Source organism: Nyctibius grandis, chromosome 22, assembly GCF_013368605.1.
Source record: "Nyctibius grandis isolate bNycGra1 chromosome 22, bNycGra1.pri, whole genome shotgun sequence".
Taxonomy (NCBI): domain Eukaryota; kingdom Metazoa; phylum Chordata; class Aves; order Nyctibiiformes; family Nyctibiidae; genus Nyctibius; species Nyctibius grandis.
Window position 1 is genome coordinate 6186490 of NC_090679.1, and position 24172 is coordinate 6210661.

At 44.7% G+C, this 24172-nt stretch overlaps 1 protein-coding gene across 1 annotated transcript in view; it reads left to right on the plus strand.

The window, feature by feature from the left end:
• The window catches only part of CTNNA1 (catenin alpha 1), a 120328-nt gene extending 97122 nt beyond the window's left edge, over nucleotides 1-23206 (plus strand). The window contains exons 12-18 of the mRNA XM_068417196.1: nucleotides 5106-5306; nucleotides 6416-6567; nucleotides 9424-9534; nucleotides 11056-11237; nucleotides 11998-12103; nucleotides 18897-19031; nucleotides 22037-23206. Of these exons, the coding sequence (XP_068273297.1) occupies nucleotides 5106-5306; nucleotides 6416-6567; nucleotides 9424-9534; nucleotides 11056-11237; nucleotides 11998-12103; nucleotides 18897-19031; nucleotides 22037-22324 (1175 nt within the window). The 3' untranslated portion in view covers nucleotides 22325-23206. The remainder of the gene's footprint in view (nucleotides 1-5105; nucleotides 5307-6415; nucleotides 6568-9423; nucleotides 9535-11055; nucleotides 11238-11997; nucleotides 12104-18896; nucleotides 19032-22036) is intronic.
• The last annotated feature ends 966 nt before the right edge of the window (nucleotides 23207-24172 follow it).

The following is a 24172-nucleotide window of genomic DNA, read 5'->3' on the forward strand; positions in this document are numbered from 1 at the left end:
TGGATTGCCAGCTGAAGTACCGATGAATTACCATCTAGCTGCTGTAGACAAACCTCAGCGGTGACATTGTGGGAAATAGAATATGCTTATGTTCAAGTTATGAACTAGCAAAAAAGATGATCCCTCAGTTCACCTTAGACTCTTCTTATGTAAACAAAAATGAATATCAAACCATGGTCATACAAGTTAATTAAAGTAAAACTGTTCCTATGGAAAATATTCTGTGAACATTTTTAACCGGGTCAGCTTTCCTAAAGTTTTTTTAAAAAATATTAGAAAATTATAATAAATTAATAATTCCATTTGGCAAAGTGCTTGCCAAGATAATCTGTTTTGTCAGCATCATTGATAAAGACCCATTATTAACTGCTGTGGCCTAGAAAGAAGGGGGGCATTTTTATTTCCACACCCTCTAATTCTGCTCTAGTCCGAGCAAACTGAGGGTCTCATTTTCCTGGTGCAGACAGACTTGGGCATCTCAAGAGACCTAAAAACTCTGGTTGTAAAGAGAGATTTCACAGGAAGATGTGTGGCACCAGAAGTACCAGGTGAACATATCTGGAAATGTAGACAAAAACGTGCAGGCCTGAATTAAAAGACCATTTTTTTTAATATTAAAAAAAAAGAAAGAAAAAAAAAACCTCAAACAAAAAAAAACAAGTAATGTTTCTGTGGCGAGTCACCTGTATTATCATACATGTTGTGTTGTGGTTCCCAGGGTTCTGAATAAAAATTTTCTGTGCAATGAGTTAGCATAAACTTATTAGGCAGTTGAATGCCCCAGTTCTGTATGTGCCTGCGCGCTCACCGGTGCAGCAGCGGTTGGAATTGCACAGCTGCGAGGAGCCTATTTCTGGGGAAATATATTTAGAGAGGATTTTGTGCTGAAGTTCACGGCTCCACTTGGAGTTTACCCAGAAGTGTACACAACATTTTAGAGAGAAAAAGCTGTTAGTCTGTGCAAATGCAGCCTGTACAAAGCTGCCTTACTGTATTCACGTACAGATGCGGCTCAGACTGGGTCGAGCCACTAGAACTGAGTGGTCTCCATCCAAGGTCATTCAAGGAGATGGGTACTCTGCTTTTGAGGGGACAGGTTATGGTGTTGGCCCACTGCTGAGCTGCTCTGAAGAGTTTCAAGGCTTGGCAATAAGCAGGGAACGCTGCTTTTCTGGGGTGGTGAGAGGCTGACTCAGGAGAGAGTTCACCTCAAGTGTATGATTGCCAGCCAAAATGATGCCATGGAAATGCCTTAGATTGAAACTACTTCAGATGCTCAAGTGCATTCAGGAATTATTTGTGTGTGCTGCGTTGTCAAAGAGAGGTTAGAAAAATATCAAAGCAATAAATATTGCTTTAAATATTATTTGTTTGAACTTTGATAAATGTTTTCCATATAAATGCCACAACTCCAATTCTCTGCTAAAAGTCTAAACATCTCTTTGGATAAAATAGTGACAGGTATGATTTATACCAGATTCTGTTCGGGATTATTATGATGTTTGTGCATAGTAGGGTTTGTATCAGCTACAAACTGGAATGTAAGCAGAGTTAAAAAGTGTTCTTTTGGGTCTGTGTGTGTGCTTGCGTATATATGTGTATATGTGTGTGTGTATATATATGTGTGTGTGTGTGTATATATATATCTATAAAACCCCACATTCCTACAGTGTGTTGTGCTGTCCAGCATGAAGCAGAGGCTTTGTTGTTCAGCTTATGCTACAGAATTTCATTAATTACACACAAGACTTACTGAAAGCGATGTCGGGTTTAGATAACAGCAGAATATCGTAGCAGAATATCGTACCAGAATAAGGATACATAAATGCACAGCATTGCAGATAAGCTTGCAAGTTACTTTTTATGAAGGGCATAGCACAGGAGAAGCCCTGTTGAGTTAGGACAGTGGTCTGGCAGTGGCTAATTGTCAGTGCATGGAGATTAATAGCAGAGGAGTCCTGTAGACTGAAGATCTTTTCGATATGCTCCCAGCCATGAGTGATTTGCAGCTCAGGGAGCTCCAGCATCAGAGGTGCTACCTACTGAAGAGCCCTTGACAGATTTTTCTCATTTAAGCTTGTGTTAGTTGCTCTTTCAACCATTATAAACCACTGGCATCTCAGCACCCTGTGCAAAATTCACAGCTGAACTGTGCTCAGTGTGGAGAACCTCCTTGTTTTTGCAGTGTCACCTATTTGCTTCATTTGATACCCCTAGTTGTAGTAGAAGACGGTGAAGAGGTTTTTTTCCCCTGTTCGCTTTCTTCGTGCTGTTTGTAAATGTACAGACTTCTGTGGTACGCTTAGTCAGTCATCGCTTCCTTGATTGCAGAATCTTTGCCTGTTTCATTATTCCTCATTTCAAAGCTCTTCTGTGCTTTCTGTAATTTTTATCCCTCTTGTCAGTGCCTTCCTGAAGCACTCTGGGGGTGCTTGTGTGCCCACCACCTCTGTTCTTTAGAGCAGCTTCTGATAGCACCGTGTAATTGTCAAATTCAATGTTCTGAAATTACCTGGATCTCCTTTGAAACCCTCTAAAAAAATCATTCCATTTGCTGCCTTCTGTTCCTCTGCCGCTGACAGAGCTTTATGTAAGAGACTGCCCATCACAGCAGAGCTATTTTGTCTTAAGAGCCTCCGGATGAATATTGCCTGGGCCTGATGATCGTCCTTCTTCATTACAAGATGACTACTGTATTTCCAAATATATGAACACTCAAGTATTTGCTCCCTAACCGTGTCTACTGACACTGCTGCTTGACCTGGTTCCTCCAGTGCCCCTTGTCAAGAGAGGGTCCAGCATGGAAATCGTTCCAAGACCTTCCCCAGGGGACCCAGCACAGAAGCAGAGTTACATTTATGCATCTGTAGCTTTATCTCCTGACTGTTGCTCTTAGGTTTTGATCTCCTGTAGCCCCCAGACTCCCTCGCAGGCTTCTTGAGATGTTTGAAAAAGGATTTCTTAATCCCTTTACCAGGGAGGTGGGTGGAGGTAGAAGGTGTTTGGTGGGGGCGGATTGAGGATTGACAGTTGTGGGGGACTTTTAATTCTGTTAGTGTTTCACGGGTTTTCATATTTCCTTGTTTGCTCTAAAAATAATTTTTATTGGAAAAATTTTGTCTTTCCTCTTACCTTGTTGCCAGACTGCACCATTTTTTCCCTATAGGGAAAAAGGACAAGATCCCTTTGCCATTGCCCGTGTTATATTCTATATTATTTTCTGTTGCTGTGAGGTATTTCTCCAGCTCAGCAACAGGCAGGCTGTTAGCTCTGATGCAGGACGGCGTTATCGTGTCCCCGAAGGTCCTGGTGGTGAACCTGTGCGTCAGCATTTCTTGGGCTCTGCCACCCCAGCCTCAGCAGATGGCATGTTGTGCCAGACACTTGTGGTCCATACGCCTGTAGGACAGGTAGCAGCGTGTGTATGTACGAGCACCGAACAGCGTCGGATCTGATTTGTTACCATCCAACTGGAGAGTGTAACAGGAGTGGATGCACCTGACAGTCCCAGACTGCCCTGGGAGGGATTATCTTTCCATAGAAGCGTCTTTCTGGCAACTTTGCCTCTGCAAAAGACATTAAATGATCGGCAGGCATTTAAATATTCATCCTCATTTTGTCCAGGCCTTTTATTGAAGTTCTTATAATCCAAAGAGGCTTTTAAATGGTCTGTGGCTTAATTTATTCATCAAGGAATTCAAGCAATAAACAGTCTGTGTTTTGGCCTGACGCCGATGCTTTCCTTTTCACTCTTGCAACTTGCAGGGATGTCTGTCTCTTGCTTTAAATACCAAAACTCTGTGTGCTCCTCGCTGAAGCTCTTGTACCTTGGCTGCCTGCTCACTGACTTGTCAAATCGCTAACGAACCTGCGCTTCTCTCTCTTAGGGCCCCATTCTGCCCTCAGCTGAACCTGTTCAGGCTGAGTTGCTTCAGAGGTATTTCACAAGTGTGTTTTTGTGTCCAGGTTGCTTACAGAAGTCTTGCAATATTGCACCTGGCTCTGTTAATTTTATGTAAATTAAGCATAAAGTAAATTAAGCAATCCTTTCAGCCAGTTTATACAAATCCTCTATCAGTCAACTCTGTGTGCTTCTCGTCTCTACAAACTCTTGCAAAATGGCTCTTCTACTACATCCATAGGGAATAAAAGCCACTTCAGTGGCACGGGTTGGCAGTGTAGCATCATTAAGTCAATGGTAAATAACGCTGGAAACTATTTTAAGTGACAGAGCAGAAATGTTTCCAAGTTGGTTTCTTGTCAAGCAGCCCAAATGCTGATGTTGGATGGTAATGTCTGCTACTGATATATTAGAGAGGTCTCTAACAGAGTTTTGAAGACCTTTTAGGTAGGTTTCCCAACCTGTTTAGGCATCTTCAGACATCTCTTAAGGGTTTTTACTCATTATGGGCCTCTTGGACTTGATAAATGGGGAAAATAACCTCTGTATAAAAAAGAAAATTCATATTCTAGAAGTAAATTACAGAGGTCTTGGCTTTATTTTTTGTTTTCTTAAGAGGCAATGAGTACTCTGTCACTGGAACACTTTCTGCATAAATCACCACATATGTATGTGCCTTCAGTTTGGATGGAGGACTAACAGTTGGATATTCTCTGATGGTATGTGTGTGCTTGGAGGAAAACACTATGTAGGAAGCTGGAAATGTGCAACAAGTGCCCTGGTCTGTTAAAAGGTTGAGTGGATTAGGTGTGGCGCTGGGGAGGGTGCCTCATCGCCCCATGCGTGTGGAATGACGGGGGAGTGGCTTGGAAATATTTGGAATAAGGGCTTCGGCAGTCCAGGGGAGGGAGATGGAAAGAAACACGTTCAGGGAGAATTCAGCTGAACTCAGCTTTTCTGTTGGTAAAATTGAGTACAAACTGGGGCAAGAAGTTTGGATGCCAGTAGGTGAATGGACTGATGGTTTTTTTGACACCTGCTTTGGAAGGGCAGCTGTTTGCTGGTCATAGCAAGCTTAAAAATTAATGCTTTACAGCATCTCACTGGAGGTTTTATAGAGCAGGTCACAAACTGAGAAATTGCAATGCTGATGACTGCAACAGAAAAGATATTACCATCTAAATCCTCCTCCTTTTACCACCAGAGAATCATATTTTAGAAGATGTAAACAAATGTGTCATTGCTCTCCAAGAAAAAGATGTTGATGGTTTAGACCGCACAGCTGGTGCAATTCGAGGACGTGCTGCTAGAGTCATTCATGTTGTCACTTCTGAAATGGATAACTACGAACCTGGGGTCTACACTGAGAAGGTGTTGGAAGCGACGAAGTTACTGTCCAACACAGGTAAGAGTCGGTTACTCCCAAGGTCCCTGAATTCATGTTGCTTACAAGCGCATGGGCGAGCAGATCCTAATGTACCTGTGAAATCTATTGAAGACTCCATTTACATACTATAATGAAAATTAGTGGGAGTCATTTGCAGAGCTGTTGCAAAATGAGAAATGTAATTTTGCCGTCTTGACTGGCTTAAACCTCAGCAGTGCACAAGGTCTCCCTGGATGTGCTTGCTGTCGTCAACTGAGCTGTAGGAAGCTAAAACACCAGGGAATGAGTCCCAAACAGTGAGTCAGGGCTTGAAAGTTATGCTGATCATCTTGCAATATTGTACCAGGCTCTGTCAGTGTTCAGGATCCAGAAAGAAGATTTGTGCCACGTTGGCCCAGTAGAATAAATTTTGTGTAATAATTTGGGGTAAATTTTGTAAAATATCTTTATAACTGTTAAAAGAAACATTGTAGGTTGTAGTCAGCCACCCCTAAACAACACCTTAGGGTGTAGCTGTGAATAGCTGGTAACATCCATATAGGGTAAGGAATGATGCTGCTTGCTTCAGTGAGTGCTGTGCCAACTATTAGTTGTTGGTTTTGCTTTAATTACAACTTTGATGAAGAATCAAGGATGACAATGAAGAAACAAACACTGTGATGTTCTTCCTGGGCTGCAGTGAGTCACTGAAGTGCAGCAGTGCAACCTGCCCTCTTCCAGTGCCTTGTTAAACTTGAACTTTGTGGTGGTAATATTGGGGGTTTTTCCCCCAAAAAATCATATACATCTATAGGGAATATTATACAAATGCTTAATATTTTATCCCATAATTTCTAACTGCTTCCCCAGGTGTTTTCTCCTTGTCCACTAGAAGGGCGTGACAAACTTTTCATTGTCTAAGGGGAAAAAAAAAACAAATAGCAGAAGAGTAAGTGGAAACTGAAGTGGACGTAAGACTCGAGCTACAGTATTGGTGTCCTTCCATAACAAATGTTTTGAATTTAAGTGGAGTCACTGCAGAGTTTCCAGTGATAGTTAACAGCAAAGCACATGCATGTCTTTTACGGGAGTGGGTACAAAATGGCACTGAGGTGGGGACTGACTGTTATTTTGTGCTCTTAATTCAGTTATGCCGCGGTTTACTGAGCAAGTAGAAGCTGCTGTGGAAGCACTGAGTTCAGACCCCGCTCAGCCCATGGATGAAAACGAATTTATCGATGCTTCGCGGCTGGTGTACGACGGAATACGAGATATCAGGAAAGCCGTGCTGATGATCCGGGTGGGTGGATCTTCCTTAAACAGCTTCTGGTTTTCCGCTGACTTTCCCCCACCTCTGTTGAACTGACGTGCGTCAGTTTTATTGAGAGCAGACAGCAAAAGATTTTCATTTAGCTCAAATTAACATTGAGTCTTAAAAACTAATCGCTCTGTGGAGTACATCAGAAGTAGGTTTTGATTCAAATTCATTAAACAGACTGAGCATCGATGATAGGCGGAGTCATGATGCTAAATACCCTTCACGCATCTCTTGTAGTCCTGTGTTAATGCCTTGCTTGTTAATGTGCTAAAATCAGTGACCTTTAATTTAACAACAGCAAATGGAGTCATAACTATAGATGCTTTTTGACGGTTTGAGAGCTTAGGAATAAAACCTGGTGGCTCTTTATTAAGTAAATTTTGAGAATTAATGCCAGTTAGTCAAAAACAAGTTTGGAGGAGTTCAGTCTGTAGTTCCTAGAGCATGTAATTTGTTAATTGGCTAACCTCAGTAAGTAGGGACCAGTTCATAGAGGCTTTGTCTCCTCTGTGCTTGCGTGTTTTAGGTGCAGTGAGTGTGGCTCAGAAGTCCTAATTTCTAGTGGGTCAGGCAGCACTAGCCTGGCAGGAGGTGTGCGGGGAAGGCACAGAAGGGCTCCTGCAGTTGATTGAAGGGGTGCAGAAAAGAAAGTTCTGGTTGAGGCTGACCTATGGGCGTATTTCTTGAATCTTAGCATGGCAAAAATGGGCAGGAGCCAGACACAGCAAAAACCAGTGTAGGGGTTTTACTCCTTTTTTTCTTTTTCCCTTGTACCCCTCTGCCTCAAACATAAATGCCTTGCAGAGAAACTGTCGTCCTCTCTCAGAACGGTAACCATGGCAGATGCATTTTGGTGATAAGTGAATTAAGGACATACAGCCCCAGAATATACGTGATTGTAGTAACCATTGCAATGGTATCTTCCATGTTTGCTGCTTCAAACAAAGAATCAGATGGAAAATCAGGAGAAAAGCTGACAAGCACATATGTGCTCTCCGTACAATTTTTTTCAAACTTAAGCTTAGGATTTATAGACAACCAGTGTTAGATGAAGATATCGGTTCCTGCTACGAGGACAAACTAATTTGATTCACTCCCTGCTGAAGTCCTTGTTATTCAGGACAGGAAAGCATGACTGCCAATTCCACGTCGTCAGTAATTAGCCGAGCTGGCGATGGCAGGAATCCTGACGTCTCCCCTTGTGCCGTGTCTCTGATGTCAGGGTGCCACGGCTTTATTGCAGCTGCCAGTAGCTAACGGCAGCTCCCTGGTGACACAGCAGTGACCTATAAAGAAGTTAAAATGTTAGTATTTGTTGTCCAAAGGGCTGCAAGGGCTAGAATGTATTTAGGATAAGAGAGCCATCCAAATGGAGACAGTGGGCCACCACTTCTCCAGGGCATTGACTCAGACTGGTCCACAGAAGTAGCCACGCTCGCAGGGGGATGCTGCTAAGCTCGGCTGGGGCAAATGAACTGATTCACTTGAAGCTTTATCTGGTGGCTTTGTCCCTTGTTCTTTACAGAAGCCAGAAGAAAAAGTCACTCAAACACCTAATTTTTGTGTTTATGTGGTGTATTTTCTAAACTAAACTCTTACTGTATCTGTAGGTCATTGAAGTAAAGCTCTCTCCTCCCTGATCCCCAGGCAAACTCTTGTCACCCCCAGAGGAGTTTTTGCCCTTGGAGATAGGTTGGAAAGCAGAATTACACTTTGTGTACCTCAGGCTGTTCGGGCTTTGGGATGGTTGGGCAGAGAAGGGGGCTTGAGAATCATAAGCAGTTTCTAAAGATGCAGCAGAACTGTTTTCGTTATTAATATTTAAAATATTGATACACTGAGCTACTTGTTAGTGTATGTCCTTATGCTGATTTTGTGGATATACTCTGTTCTTCAAGGCATGGAGAGGAGATGGTGGCTGAAATACTGTAGGACTTGCTTGTCAGCGTACTCACCGTTGCTTTTTGGCAACTATTTTGCATCTCCATCTTTATTTTAACTGTGTCACAAGATGTCTGTATTTGAAAACAAGTTTGTAAAATTCAAATCATAGGAAAGAAATCTGAAGAACCAGGGACTTTATTTCCATCTTATCTGTTAATCACAACTTACTGCATTTATCAGTGACGTTCTTTGTTGATCCAGCTTTGCAAAATTGTCATGAAGTGCCACTCTAGGCAAGGATGTAGTATTTTGACAAACATGCTGTTTAAACTTGATAAGCTTTATAAAAAGTTTGCCAGCTATAGACTGGCAGTAGCAAAAATAAATCCTAGGCAAGCAGGAACTAGGTCAGATGTGTTTAGCCTACAGCATAAAAGCTGGCCCTTACTAGCTAAAAAATTTCATCTTTTCCTGGGGGAGAAGAATAAATTTTGATACATTTTATCTGTTGTTAATTTAGTCGATGCTTTGATTCATAATTGTGCTAAAGACGACGTCTGTGGTTTGAACCAGGCCTTAAAGCTGTGTGTAATTTTAGCTTCAGAATCTCAAGTGAAGCTTTTACATTTAACCAAGATGCAAAAGATACTGTTCATTTTGTAAAAAGTTTTTTTCTGTGTTTAAATCCTGAGTGCATTACTGTCCTGATAAATCTCAGATGTTTAGTTAGCAGTGTGTAATTTTGGGGATCCCTGTGGTGTTTAGCATGAGCAGTCGAGCATATATCATCTCACAAGCTGGATGCAGTCCCTATATTTACCTTTTTGTTGAAAACATTGAATAATTTTTACCTTCGCTTATTTCCATTCTCTCTGCTTGAAAAACAATATTCTTGTTGATTTTTAGAGACGTGAAATCTATTGTTTGACTGACTGTGAATTACTCTTTCCTCAGACTCCTGAAGAGCTGGATGATTCTGACTTTGAGACTGAGGATTTTGACGTCCGAAGCAGAACAAGTATTCAGACTGAAGATGATCAGCTCATTGCTGGACAAAGTGCGAGGGTAAGGAAGAAATCTGAGTATTATAAAATTGTGGCCCACCTTCAAGAAACAGCTCAACTTGCTTTGAAAATCCAGGTTAAATTTTTGGGGATGGCAGTTGCCAGTCTTTGTTTCCAGTTTTCTTCTGAAAAGGACGTTAAGTGAAATGTAGCACGTGTTGGTCTGATGGACGTCAGAAATGTCTGTCTTTTATTTTGGATGTTCTGAAAGATCAAAGTCTTTTTAATACTGATGAGCTACTTATGCTTTGACGTTGCAGCTGTAGACACTGCTGTTTAGTTAGGCAGGTGAGCTCCTGCAGGAGATACGGGGCACATCATTCCATTGTACTAACGTTATTTTCAACAGGCAAATACTAAGTTTGTGGGCAAGAAACAGAGAACTCTGCAGTTCAGGCATTTCTTTACAAAATGTCTTCTCACACACGTCACGTGTTGGTGTGTGTTTGGCCGCTGAGCACTTAATCAAGACAATGTTGAGAGGAGCTCAAAAATTAAATCATTTAAACTAACTTCATTTCCTATGACTGTTAAAAATGAAAGCATTGACAGGCAATATATAATCATTAAGAGGTGAAAACTTAAAATCGGTACAGTGAAGGAAAACCAGGCCTTACCTATTGTTTTTATTTGACGTGTCCCCTTCTGGATCGATAACAATTTACACTCTTGGGAAAGTGCCACGAAAGATTTTTTGTGAAGGCTCTTCTAGCCTGAAACCAGGCAAGAAGTAGCCAGGGCTTATTTATCAAACTTCTGCCACGTTGGCTTTGGAATTATACTAACTGAGAGTATTTTTTATGCTCTCCTTCCTTGTACAGGCACTCTCTATTCCTGTATCCCTCTCCCCCCCTCTTATTTAAATGCAGACATTTCTAATTTACCTTTTAGCACAGCTGCTGCCAGAGGCTTTTTTGTACTGAAGACTCCTTTTCACTTGCTCCTGGAGGCATGAATGCTCCTAGTATTTATGAAGGCAAGGGCATTGAGTCTCATACAGGCTGTAAACCTACTCTTAATAGATTTTATTCAGGAGAAAGCACATAATCTTTATTTTCACTTACTCTACTCTTTCCTCAGTATGCATGTTTCAAAATAGCACATCTAGCTTTTTGCAGGAAAGAGACTCGTAATGTTTGTTCTGTGCATTGCAACACTGAAAGATACCCAAGTGAAACTTCCTTTTAAAACTCTTAAATTTTGTAGAAAAGGCAAGTCCCTCCTCTTCATGCAGTTTTTCTTTGATGGATGGTAATATCTGGCAAACTTGTTTGGTGTCTAATAATTTTATCGTGCAAATGCCCATGTTTCAGATGTCAGCTTGTCTTTCTGGGCACTCTTTCTTAAGACCATAAACTTTGGTTCAAAATGGAAGGAGATGGTTCTGTAAAGCCTCTAGGTAGAGGATTACTATTAAAGTTTTATTCCCCATCTTCATTACTTAAATTGGTTGTTAGTGAAATGTTCCAAAAAGCCTTCTACAAGCAACGGCATAAGGCAACGTGAGAAAACTCTCTTTCAGGCTATCATGGCTCAGCTCCCTCAAGAGCAAAAGGCTAAGATTGCTGAGCAAGTCGCAAGCTTCCAGGAAGAAAAGAGTAAATTGGATGCTGAAGTATCAAAATGGGATGACAGCGGCAATGATATAATTGTTCTGGCAAAACAAATGTGTATGATTATGATGGAAATGACAGACTTCACCAGGTGAGTCTTTTTAATTTGCTCAACCTTCTCTCAGAACTGGCTGGGTTGCTGATCTTTCAATGAAATATTTTGCAAGTACTCTTAAGAGTCTTACTTCTTATAATTTCCTTTAAATGTTACCCTATTAAAGCCTGTGTATTAACTCGGGAGATGCGTTACTATGCAGTGACTGGGTGGTAATAACTGTTTAAATTGATCTATAGATACACAGCAGTTATTGCCTGCCTTTCTTTCTTTCTTAAGGGTGATTTTTGTCCCAAGGAAAAAATATATATATATTTGCTCACTTCCTTACAACATTAAATTCTATGGGCTTCTTGATATTGCTGTACTGCAGAAATAGTTCGTAGCACAGTTATTTGCAAAAGAAAGAGAGGGGTTTAGATGCCTTTTAAAATTCATTTACCAGATTTTATACAACACTATTTTTTAAACTTGATGTTGCATTCCATGAAAATTGCAAATCTGTCTTCTAAAATGTTATCTCTTATCATCATTAGCTTGCTTAAAACAGTATGATTTAAGATGTTTTTATTCCTAGATTTAATCTAAATATGGGCAGGGGCTGGAAGGGGGGAAACTGTCTTGAAAATGAAGGTGCTGTAATGCTTACACCTGCCTGTTTCTGTGCAGCCTTATTCATACCAGTTTGGGTGAGGAATCGCTTCCAGTACTATATGGAACAGGATGAGTACAGCAATATATAGTTCACTCTCCTGGTTTTCTGGTGCTGAAAGGTAGACTGTGTTCTGTTTTGCAGAGGTAAAGGTCCACTGAAAAATACGTCAGATGTGATTAGTGCAGCCAAGAAGATTGCAGAGGCTGGGTCAAGGATGGACAAGCTGGGGCGGACTATTGCTGACCATGTAAGTCACAATTCATTTTCATAAGCCTCCAGCACAAATGAGCAATAGGAGATCTTTTAGTACTGCAGACATGGTGAACAGAATAAAATGTGTTTCGTTTGGAGGTTTTGGGGTTTTTTAAACTGATTTTCCAGATTTGCTGCTGGAAAATTCTAGCCTTTTCTTTCTAGCTGCTCCCCTGCCACCCTAGGCAGAGTAAGCAGCTCAGTATGTCCAGCAGTAACACTCGCAGCTCCTTGGCTTAAATCAAGCACCTACCCTGTTAAGGTAGCAATATGCCAACACCGCTTCATGTCACAGAGTATCTAGGCCAGTTTCTCTAACTGCACAGGACTGAAACTGAGTTTGTGTCGCTTCTGTCGTGCTCAAAATACGCCCAGTACTTTCCAAAGGATGACGAGACTGCGTAGGCAGCGCCGTAATTATTGCACATAGCCTATTGCACAACCTTTAATATTATTTTTGAGGCAGCTTTTTAATATTAAGAATTTTCAAATGCCCCGTAGACTGAATGGTGAGATTGTCAAAACTCTCTAGTGTTTTTTATTGCCTAGTCAGAGTTGATGAAGGCTTGGAGCAAGGCGCGTAGTGACCTGAGCATTTTCTACGCTGTCCCAGGCTGTTGTGCATGTTGTTGTGCTGTATGTACAAAGGTATTTGAAAAGGACTCTATAGGATTGAACGAGTGTGGGCCAGCTCGGGGTTTTATGCAATGCGTCTGCCTGTCCCGAGCCACTTCAGAAACTGGGCTGGGCCGAGCAAAAGCACCTTTGGTCTCGGTCCACACCCAAGTTGCAGAGAAACATCAGCATTAGTAATAATATTCTGCCTTCGAGAGAGACCCTGAAATGCCAGGCAGGTTAAGTCTGAGATCGTGGACTAAACTTTATTTTGTACAGCTGTCACTTGCTTTTCAGTCCTTCTCTGAATGTAAATTCACGATGCAACGTTTTAAATAAAACCGCGTCGCTTTGGAAGTAAGTCTTTGTAATGCAGATTTCTATTTAAATGTTGCATCCAGAGGTTGTTGTCTTCACCTTAATTTATTAATGATGCAGCGAGAAATGTTCGATGGGGAGATAAAAAGTGTTTTTTTCAAACGGGCCTCCTTGCTGCAGCATTTTGACAGCCATATTTCTGGAAGAACCAGGTGCGCTGCTGCCTTAGGTAAATGAAGCAAGGAGCAGTTTGTGTTATAGATCTCGAGGGATCTCGGGCTGAAGGTTTGCAATACATTTTTTTTTTTTAAATCCACATGTTTTATGCAAGCGTGGTATGCTGTTTTCTGCACTGAGCCGTTCCAAAATACAGAAGAAAACTAAATGGCTCCTTTTAGTAGAAGTAAGGTCCTTAAAGATGTAAAAGATTAAGCACGTGTTAGAAGATAAATATGAGCAGGACTGTACAGTTAGTCATTTTGACAAGACTATAGCTTTTTTTTCCCCGACTCCATACTCTACTAATACTTCCAGCTTTGCATATTTCATTAGCTGTGCTTACATACTCTTCAGAAACTCGCAGTGATCTGTTACTGTAGAACTACCTGACAGTTACAGAGGACACACAACGCAGCCGTTGCAGCGCTAATGCCTTCCTGTGCCTAATGGGGGCTTTCAGCAGACGGATGGGGTTTTATGTCCTGTTCACCGGGTGACACCGGGTGAATCATGACCCCTCGTGTTAGTGTGTCAGGAGCTCCTAACTCCCGCCGTCAGGCAGTTTTACAGCACATTTCCTTTGAAACCATCAAAGCTATTAACCAAGGTATTTCATGTCTGTTGAGAAGTGTCTAGCCAGCAGCCGCAGGTTTTCCCCAAGGTGCTCCATCTTTCACTCAAAGCAGCAGTCTGCTTGGTTTGAGTGGGGGAATATGACGAAGTTACGGGTACAACACAAACGAAAATGGTTTGCAGCAAGACAGTGACTCTTCATATTATTTTTTTTCAATGTTGAAATACTTAAAAAGCAAAAGAAAAATTCTCTTGCTTTTTGATAGTGATGGGAGGCTGTATCAGTATCCAGTCATTAAACTGAAAGGAGCTGCGGGGAAGCACAGGGACTGCCCCGCTCCCCAGGAAGGTGCTCCAGCAGGCTCCTGCTGTGGAGGCTGGTGGGGGCTGTGCTCCGGGCGCAGGCTGACGGCTGGCCTGGGTGACAGCTGCTGGCACACATCGCCACATGCCTGTCCTGCCCCAGTGACTGCTTCCCCTAAACGCCTGTGTTCAGCCTCTCTAACCAAACAGTGCTGGGCCCAGCTGTTACGTAGGGCTGGGGGGGGCATTTTATTGTGAATTACTGTTACTCGAAACTGCAGATACAGTGGGAGGGAGAAAAGTCTCTGCAGTTGCTTGCTTACACTTACCAGATGTGTGAGGATGGGGGTTGTGTGCTTGTCTTAATCAGCACACACCGTGGGAGAGCTCTTCTGTCTTTCCCTGCCCCTTTTCTTTGCAAAAAGGGAGAAGAAAAGGAGTCTGGTTCTCTGCAGTCTCAGCTGGGGCGGTAGGGAGCGAATGTGCACGTGCGTGTGCTCTGTCCAGGATGGATCCTGGGTTTGACTTGGAGCAGCCAGCTTAGCTGTTGCCAACAACCACCACTGAGTCTGTGCAGCATCTCATTTTGCGGGGTTTGGGGAGGTGGGGGTGTCCCCCAACACACATTTGTTTCTGTCTACAGTGCAGCTATCTGCTGTGACCATGTTGTGGGAGTCATCCCAAGCTAGCTCTGCAGATGGGTTTTTATGTGTCTGTGGCTGTTGTAGGTTAATACAATAATGTAATCTTTCTTAATCAGTGTTGGAATTGTTGCCTTTTGGGGTTTTTGGGTTTTATCTGAGTGTTCCTGCATAGGAAAGGACAGGGCTCATACAGCCATCTGCAGTGCCTTTTGTTGTTGTTCCTTTTTATCCCGTGTTACATCTCTATTCAAGCATCATCTGTCTTTGAACTGAATTCTCCATTCTGCTCGTAGAAACAGCACACGCAGTATAGGATGTGGTTTTCCTGCTCATGTCATATTGATATATACAACCGAATAATCTTTCCTATTCCACTGCTTCCCCCACTAGTGTTTTGCTGCCTCCTTCAGCCATCGGTAAACATGCGACAGCCTCTTTCCTTGAGAGTGGCTTTCCTTAAATGGGTTCCATAAACTCCCAGCCCATAAAGTACCCTGGATTGTTTGCGGTCCTTCTGACGTGCCGTGTTGTGCATTTGTCAACATTCAATTCAATCTGCCGCTGTGCCGCCCGCTTTGTCAGATGAGCTGTTTGGGAGATGGAGAGCATTTTCCAAAATGGTAATTCCAGCTTTTCATTAGCTCTTTGGCCGGGGCTATTTGTGGACTTTCTCTAAAACATCTTGTACTGCTGACCAATATTGATTAGCTTAAAAAATTAACCTGCAGGTTTTGCTGCTCCGTTATTCACGGTTTTCACTTCCCCGATGGAAGCAACGTGCCTGTGTAAGAGTTGCAGATACTCCGAGTGTTTCATTGCCTTCCTTGGGACTAAGGAGGTGATTTCTGTCAGTTTATGGACACGCCGGCTCAGATGCCCGTAAAGCCAGCCGGGTCTCTGTAGCCTGTGTTGCACAGCCCGATGTGCTTGTCCCAGCTTCCCACAAGTGCCGTTGTAGCGCGCTGTGGTACGTGTGTGCTGCCTTGGATCACGGCGCAGCAGCCTGCCCTGCAGAGGCAGCTCTGTGTGCCACATACAGTACAGCCGTGTCCTCCCTGCTGTGTGAAATACCACATTGGCTTCAAAACCCCACTTGTTCTGGCCCTGGAAGAAACAGTGTCATTTATCAGCTACACTCACCTTCCTTTCGTAGGTAAATGTCTGTTATGGCAGATCAGTTACTGTGGGGGAAGCAAATGCTCCATGTGAACGTGACCCCTTGTTCGCACACCGCTGCTTGTGCGACACGATGGTCTGTCCTGGTGCAGTCTCCTTTTGTGCCTCTTACAGGGAAACTTTGGTTCCTGCTTCCATCTGTAGCTAAGGAGAGAAGGTCTGCAAGCAGAGTTAGGGCTCAGACCCTACTGCTGGCACCCAAGAGGGGATTTTTACCTTGCTCTGAAAGGAGAGGAGAGGCTGTGTGGCCGTAAGTGATAAACCTGAGCTTCAGTGAGGCTTTAAGCAGTAAATTGGTGCCACACTTAAAGGTTATTCTTCCAAGCATACCACGTCCGTTATGAATCTCCATTTGACGATCCCTTGTACAGGATCAGGGCAGTAGATGAGATGGGATTTTGCTGCAAGCAGGCACGTGTGGAGAAGAGCTCTCGCAGACTGTGCAGATCTCTGGATCTCAGCAGGGTCTGGTTGGTGGGAAGAGCCGAGCAGGTGCGGGGTGAAAAGAAGCGAATGCTGCTTAGAGCAAGACTCTTCTCTCCTTGTCACATCTAACACTGCTGATCGCTGGGGCCACTTGTGCTTTCTGGGGAGTTTTTGGTGCTTGTCTGGAGGCAGCTGGTACCCAGCTTCTCTGGGATGAGCGGCTGGGCGGGCAGACCTGCAGCTAACGCGCTGCCTGGAGGGGAGAAGCCCTGCTTGTCGTCGAGTCGAGCGAAGCTGTGGGGCCAGGGAAAAAAGCGTTTGGATTTTGTACGTGACTGCATGTGTGTATGGGGTGCGTTTAGTGATTGGGGATTGTGTGCCAAGACCCTGGAGCTGGAGCTTTAAGGAGTTTCTGGATGGGGTGCAGCCATCTGGGAAGGATGGAGATCACTGCCTTTGGTCTGCCTTTGGTCTACCAGAACACGGCCTGTCGGACCATAATATCCCCACCGTCCCTATTGCAATAGCTTCTGCTGTCGTGGATATATCCAGACTGGTTTAAAATCTGTCGCCTTGAGCACTGCTTGCAGCACAGCTGGTGACGTCTGGAGGTCAGAGCTGGCTGATGGCCCCAATATTTACCCACTCGTGAGATGTTTGGTGCCCCACGCTGGGGTGTGGGCAGCCCTAGGTGCCCCGCTAGCACCCAGGGCAGCAGCGTGGCACACGTGCCCTTGGGTTTATTCATCAGCAGCACAAGAGTCTGGTGGGCAAAGGGTTTGTGGAGTTCATCGTGTGCCAGCTGCTTTGTTCACTAGTCTTCATACAGCCAGAGCGTGCCGGTGGATCTGAGATGGCCCGTTCCTCGTTGGAGCAGCGGTGCTGGCCACCGTGCTCACTGCCCTTCTTACAGACGCTGCAGGACTGGCATGGGTAGGACAAGGCTTCCCGTAGCCTTTTTGTCTTACGCAGATCCCGTTTTGGACTGTAGCTGCCCCTCTGCAGGGCTCTTCTTGTTTTGAAATCCAGCGTGAGGCTGGCTCGTTAATCATCTCGCCGCTCGGCCCCGCAAGGCGAGGGATGGCCCTTCGCTTCTGCCTGAGAAAACAGCTTTCTGAACTGCACTGCGGTCTGCGGTACCTACGTAGTCTTTCAGTTGCAAAGCTGAAAAAGTTACTTTTATCTTAGGGATGAGTGTTTCAGAAAGCACTTTAAAAATTTTGTTTCATGCCTGGTGAGGAATCTGGTTTCCACACTGCTAAGAAATGGGAGCAGAAGTCAGGAAAATATCTGCTGTGCTGGATGTAATTGAGTAACTGTTGGGTTTATCATTTCCTGGCTTAAAATACTGCAGATTGGGAACTGAGGCTGGATTTGGTAACATGGAACTATAGAATGGTTTGGGTTGGAAGGGACCTTAAAGACCATCCAGTTCCAACCCCCTGCCACGGGCAGGGACACCTCCCACCAGACCAGGTTGCTCCAAGCCCCATCCAGCCTGGCCTTGAACACTTCCAGGGAGGGGGCAGCCACAGCTTCTCTGGGCAACCTGGGCCAGGGTCTCACCACCCTCACAGCAAAGAATTTCTTCCCAATATCTAATCTCAATCTCCCCTCTTTCAGTTTAAAACCATCCCCCATCATCCTGTCACTCCATGCCCTTGTAAAAAGCCCCTCTCCAGCTTTCCTGTAGTCCCTTCAGGTACTGGAAGGTGCTAGAAAGTCTCCCCGGAGCCTTCTCTTCTCCAGGCTGAACAGCCCCAGCTCTCTCAGCCTGTCTCCATGGCAGAGGGGCTCCAACCCTCTGAGCATCTGCGTGGCCTCCTCTGGACTCGCTCCAACAGCTCCGTGTCCTTCTTCTGTTGGGGCCCCAGAGCTGGACGCAGCACTGCAGGGGGGGTCTCAGGAGAGCGGAGCAGAGGGGCAGGATCCCCTCCCTGGCCCTGCTGGCCACGCTGCTGGGGATGCAGCCCAGGACACGGGTGGCTTTGTGGGCTGCCAGCGCACGTTGGTGGCTCATGGTGAGCTTCTCGTCACCCATCACCCCCAAGTCCTTCTCCTCAGGGCTGCTCTCAATCCATCTACTAGTTGCAACTTGAGATCTTGGATGTCAAATCATTGCTGCTGTGTCCTGTACAGTGTACCAGAAGGACTTTTTGTAGTTAACAAACCTGCTCTGGAAGGTTAGGTAGCCCTCCTCCTCCTCCTCCTCCTCGTCCTCCTCCTTGCATGGAGCTCAAGGGCAGCTGTGCAGCTGAAAGGAGCCACAGCGATTTTGTCCAGCGGCTGCCCCTGTGCCCTGATAGCCTGTGTTATTGCTTCTGGTTTTTTATATTTATTTAGTGATGCCCATGTATTGCTCAGTTGTCTTTTGAAAACCAAAGCTCAACAGAAAGGGGAATGATCTCTGGAGCACATGTGCTATTTCAGAATGGAGTTGTCTGGTTTCTCCCTAAATGTTTTCTGTTCCAGTTCTCATGATTGCAAAATAAACCTTCACCTTTGTTTTTCCAGTGCCCCGACTCTGCGTGCAAGCAGGACCTGCTCGCCTACCTGCAGCGCATCGCACTCTATTGCCATCAGCTCAATATCTGTAGCAAAGTGAAGGCTGAAGTTCAGAACCTTGGCGGGGAGCTGGTTGTGTCTGGGGTATGTAGGAGCTATGACATGTCTGGTTCACACGGGTTTTCTTCCAGGTATAACAATTATTCCAAGGTAAGCTTTTAGGCTAAACATTACAAAATACAGAGAAGAGATTTTGGAGCATTCAGTCAAAGTTTTAATACATGCAAAATTTATAACACTGCCTGCGCTGCCTCGTTGTTCCTGGAGGAAATGCTTACTGTTGGAAAGGGGGAGAAGACAGACCTCACCGTGCCTTACTCAGCCATGTTTGTAGGCAGATTCACTTTACCTCTGTGTCATCTACTGTTTTTCCAGACTGTTTTTCACTCTTACTGAGGTTAAATCACTTTAATCAGCATTGCTAAACCCACCCCATGTCTCTGCACAGCCTTGGAACATGCTGGGGTCCTGCAATGCTCCGGAGATGTTAATATTTCAAAACAGCTGTGCCCTGAGGAGCACAGGGATTCTTAGTGGCTGCTCTGGTTTATGACAGCTGTAAGCTGCCGCAGGCCAGCCTGCTTCCTTATTCTAGCCATTACTTAGCAAATAATTTTTTCACTGTAGTTCATGAAATGCTTCCTCCTAAGAGGAATCTGTATGCTGGATATTTGGGAGGAGGGAAGTAGAGCTAAATTCTTAATTTCTTTGGGCATATTCTTCCTTGCCCTAGGTGGGTATGTTTGGTCACTGGTGCTTTTGCCCATCTGTGTCATCACTGAGGTGGGAGGATTGAAGAAGGGACAGAAATGGCTGATAGTCCAGTATTGCTATCTGAATCCTCGAAAGCAAGTGGAAGAAACCTTACCACCTTCTGCCAGTTACATATTTAAAATGTTCAAACTTCTTAGCACATCTTTTTTCCCTGCAAACAAGCTCGAATTGTAGAATGAGCGCTCTGGGCCAGCAGCAGTGGTGGTGGTGGACCCCACTTGCATGACCTTAGCACCTTCGCAGGGGTGATGGCTTCTCTGCTGCACCTCCTGCTGCTGCCGGTCCCACGTGCTCCGGTTCCCAGCACAGCGGAGCCGAGTGATGCGATGTAATGAAACGTGTTGCTGTGCCTCTCTGTTGCATGCCTGATGCCCTGTTAGCTGGAAGGCTGAAGGCATCGTGCTGTCAAAGAAGTAGATGTGTCATTATGCAGTGATACGTACCGCAGGGTTTTACTGCAGTTATTCAGTGTCTTCAGAATTTACATACCCTTCTGCCATAAATCAGTTATATGAGCAGGCTGGCATCTGTAGGCTAATCTCCTGGTTTTATCTGTTCTCCATGAGTCTGTCCACTGGGGCTAAATATTGCCAGTAGTAGTGTAGAGCTGCTGTCACATCATCAGCTGAAGATCTCTGCCAGTCCAGGGACTTCACCTGTCTAAAAGTAAAATTCTCTTCAACGTTAACGTCCTCCCCCATCCACACACCGCAGAAATGTTGTGAAAGCAGAGCTATAACCAAGGCTGTAAGAGTTGCACCCTAAGCAGTCTGACCGTTCACTTAGAAAAGTACCTCCTTGATTTCATTGCATTTGATATGATTCTTCCTGCTATGAAGATTCATGGAAATAGTCAAATGCAATGAAAGTGTTCTCCGGCGTCATGACTGGGGCGAGGAAAGCAGATGAGACTGGTTTGCTGGAGGGCGCAGATCCGATCTGCCGTTGTGGTGCTTAAAACACAGCGTGATGGAAAGGAAGGTACCAGCACCGTGAGAAAAGCAGCCAACCTCCTGCTCAGTTTATTTTGCTGCCAAATAAGCGATGGCTACGAGGTTTTTCCCAAAACCTTCCTTAGATGTCTACAACGGTGGAATTTCATAGAATCATAGAATCATTTTGGTTGGAAAGGACCTTTAAGATCGAGTCCAACCGTTAACCCAGCACTGCCAAGGCCACCACTAACCCATGTCCCTCAGCACCACATGTACGCGGCTTTTAAATCCCCCCAGGGATGGGGACTCCACCACTGCCCTGGGCAGCCTGTGCCAGTGCTTGACAACCCTTTCAGTGAAAACATTTTCCCTGATCTCCAATCTAAACCTCCCCTGGTGCAACTTCAGGCTGTTTCCTCTCATCCTGTTACTTGTTATGTGGGAGAAGAGACCGACCCCCACCTCGTTACACCCTCCTTTCAGGCAGTTGTAGAGAGCAAGGTCTCCCCTCAGCCTCCTTTGCTCCAGACTAAACCCCCCCAGGTCCCTCAGCCGCTCCTCATCACACTTGTGCTCCAGACCCTTCACCAGCTCCGTTGCCCTTCTCTGGACTCGCTCCAGCACCTCAAGGTCTTTCTTGTGGTGAGGGGCCCAAAACAGAACACAAATTTAAGTGTGTAGAGGCAGCTGAGCTCTCGTGTAAGCTTAGCAGAGATGCAGAAACCTGCCCCAGACCCCAGCCCTGCCCCAGACCGTTCGGCATTCACCAACGGAGGTCCTGACCAGAGCAGGGCACTGGCGCCCCGAGAAGTGGGGTCCCAGCTGGGGTCACCTCGGTGGGCCTCCCCTGTCTTTTTCATTTTTGGCTCTTCATCTCTGCCATGGGCTAAAGCTTTGGCAGGTGCATTTTTTTCCTCATTTTAATGCTCTTGTGAATCAGGAACCACCTGGCTAAGGGCTTCAGCCCTGGCTGAAGAGGCAGTTGTGTTCCTTCCTTTCCAATACGACTTAATATTCTAGACAGATTTAAATATTTATTATCAGTGATTAAGATATTATTACAACTTTATTAATTTCATTAGAGAATAAGCTACGGTTGAAGCTTAGTCACAAAAGCAAACAGCAGCGTACAAATCTTTTTCATTGCCATTAATATGGAAAAGGCCCAGATCATGGCAAACACTGCGCTGTTATTTTGTGGTGGCACAAGTCAGGTTAGTGGCCAAAGAAAACTCTAATCTGGGACCTCAGATTCCAAAAGAAAACCCAGAAAACTCAGGTTTTGAGTGTTTTTCCATGCCAGGACTATCAGGTTTTCTGGGATACTGTGTTTGTGTGGGTTTTACGGTGTGTAATGCTTAATGTGTTCCGTTTTGGCAGGTGGACAGTGCCATGTCTCTCATCCAAGCAGCCAAGAACCTGATGAACGCGGTCGTGCAAACCGTGAAGGCCTCCTATGTGGCGTCCACCAAGTACCAGAAGTCCCAGGGCATGGCTTCGCTCAACCTTCCCGCCGTCTCCTGGAAGATGAAGGCTCCGGAGAAGAAACCTCTGGTCAAGAGGGAGAAACAAGACGAAACCCAGACTAAAATCAAGAGAGCGTCCCAGAAGAAACACGTGAACCCGGTGCAGGCTCTCAGCGAATTCAAGGCGATGGAGAGCATTTAGAGGTCTCTGTCTTGGCTCTTTTATTTCTCTAGCCCACTACTGCCACTTCCAGAACTCTATCCTAAGGATTTTTTTTTTCAAAGGTTTACTATTCCTCAAAATGTATTTACTTAATATAATTTTGATAACTTTGTTTAGATTACGTGGGGAAATACTCAAATTTATAAGGCCTATCAATATAGCTTCAGCCTGCGGAAGTGTGTTAATTTAGATCGCTTTTAGGTTCCAGGGGGGTATTTCTAGTGGAAAATTATTTTGTATAATCTCGCTTTAAAGAAAATATTCTATAACCAAAGAGGATTTTACAGTAACGCTAACGGTTAACACTAACAGCTCAGTCATGCTACTCAGAGACTGCGGTTTGTCATTGTGGTCGGGAGAGGAAAATTAGGTCTTTTCACTCTAAAAAAAAATCAGTCGATGTATTGTATGTGTGAGTGTGTTCCTGCTGTCGGGGCGGAGAGGGAGCGGGCTTTGTACGCTCAAAGGAGTGTGAAAACACAGCAGGCGCGAGCTGCGCTGCGGCAGCAGTGTGACCACAGCTGGAAAACATCTGGGAAACCTCTGTGCCCTCGCCTGGGTTGGGTTTTACTGGGGGTGGCGGTGGGAGGAGGTGGTGTGTGGGGATGTGCTGGGTGGTGCGGGGTTACGTGGTGCTGCCTGTCCTGGGCTCTTCGCCTGGCGGGTTGTTCCAGCACGTGCCCGGGGCACCCGCAGGGTTTCACACACGTCTGCTGGGGAGAACCCAGAGCAAATCCCGTAAAACACACGATCACGGAGGTGGCTGATGGCTTGTGTATGACACCAGACGGGAATTTTAATGCCTGGTTACAAATTACTAATGTATTTTGCTGCGGGACACTAATAAAGTTGCTTTTACCAGCCGGTGTATTGTGGTGCTGTGAATGGAGCGGGCTCCCCGCTCGCCCCGGCTCCCCCTTCCCCGGCATTCAGATGCAAATCGGCTTTATACTCATTTCTCATAATTGCTCTGCATCCCGCCTTGGGCTTCCAGAGGCACCCAGCAAATCGTGTTTGCTCAGGCTGCAATTTAGACTATACATTATTTGTGATAACTGTAGCTACAAGGTATAATTTCGCTGTCTTATTTAAATTTTATGAATTTGTGTGTTTTACACGTACCAATAAGGTCCGGTACCGGAGAAGAAGCGCGTGCGCAGGTCAGAGCCGTGTTTGCTGTTTCTGCAAAGCATCCATTAGAATGGGAAGCAGCCTGGGCTGGAGTTAGTGTTTTAAACGGCATCTAAATTGGAGAGCCGCTCCTTGGCAGGGTTACGTTCTGATTTTATTTATCTTGATCAGCTTATAATTTACTATATTAAGGTTATCACTGTCATGTTACCGAAATGCTGATCGGAATTAAGCTAAATAGTTCCTGGGATATTTTTGCCAAATTTATTATGTTTTCAAGCATTTTAGCCTCTTGAGTACAGATAATAAACAGCTGATTTTATGTCCGAGTTTTCATATGCCTTTAACATCTGCTGGGAGGGTGAGCTGGTGGGCTCCTTCCCCCGACAGCCGGGGGTTAAGGGAATGGATCTTGGCTGATATATTAACTGCTTTTATGCAATATGTTTTTTTTCTCTCCCGGTATTAATATAATTCTCTTCAAGGCTATGTTCCCTGGGCTGTTCTGTGGCTCTCTTTGAAATACATCTGTTACTCCCCCCAAAATGCAATCTACTAATGAGCTTTAAAATCCAACCCATCTATTAGGATGTACCCACAAATTTATATGGAGTTAGCTTTTACATAAATGTTTATTTTATGCGACAAACTTTGAGCTTCAAGCTGGCCACAAATTAAAACATGGTTCCACCTGGT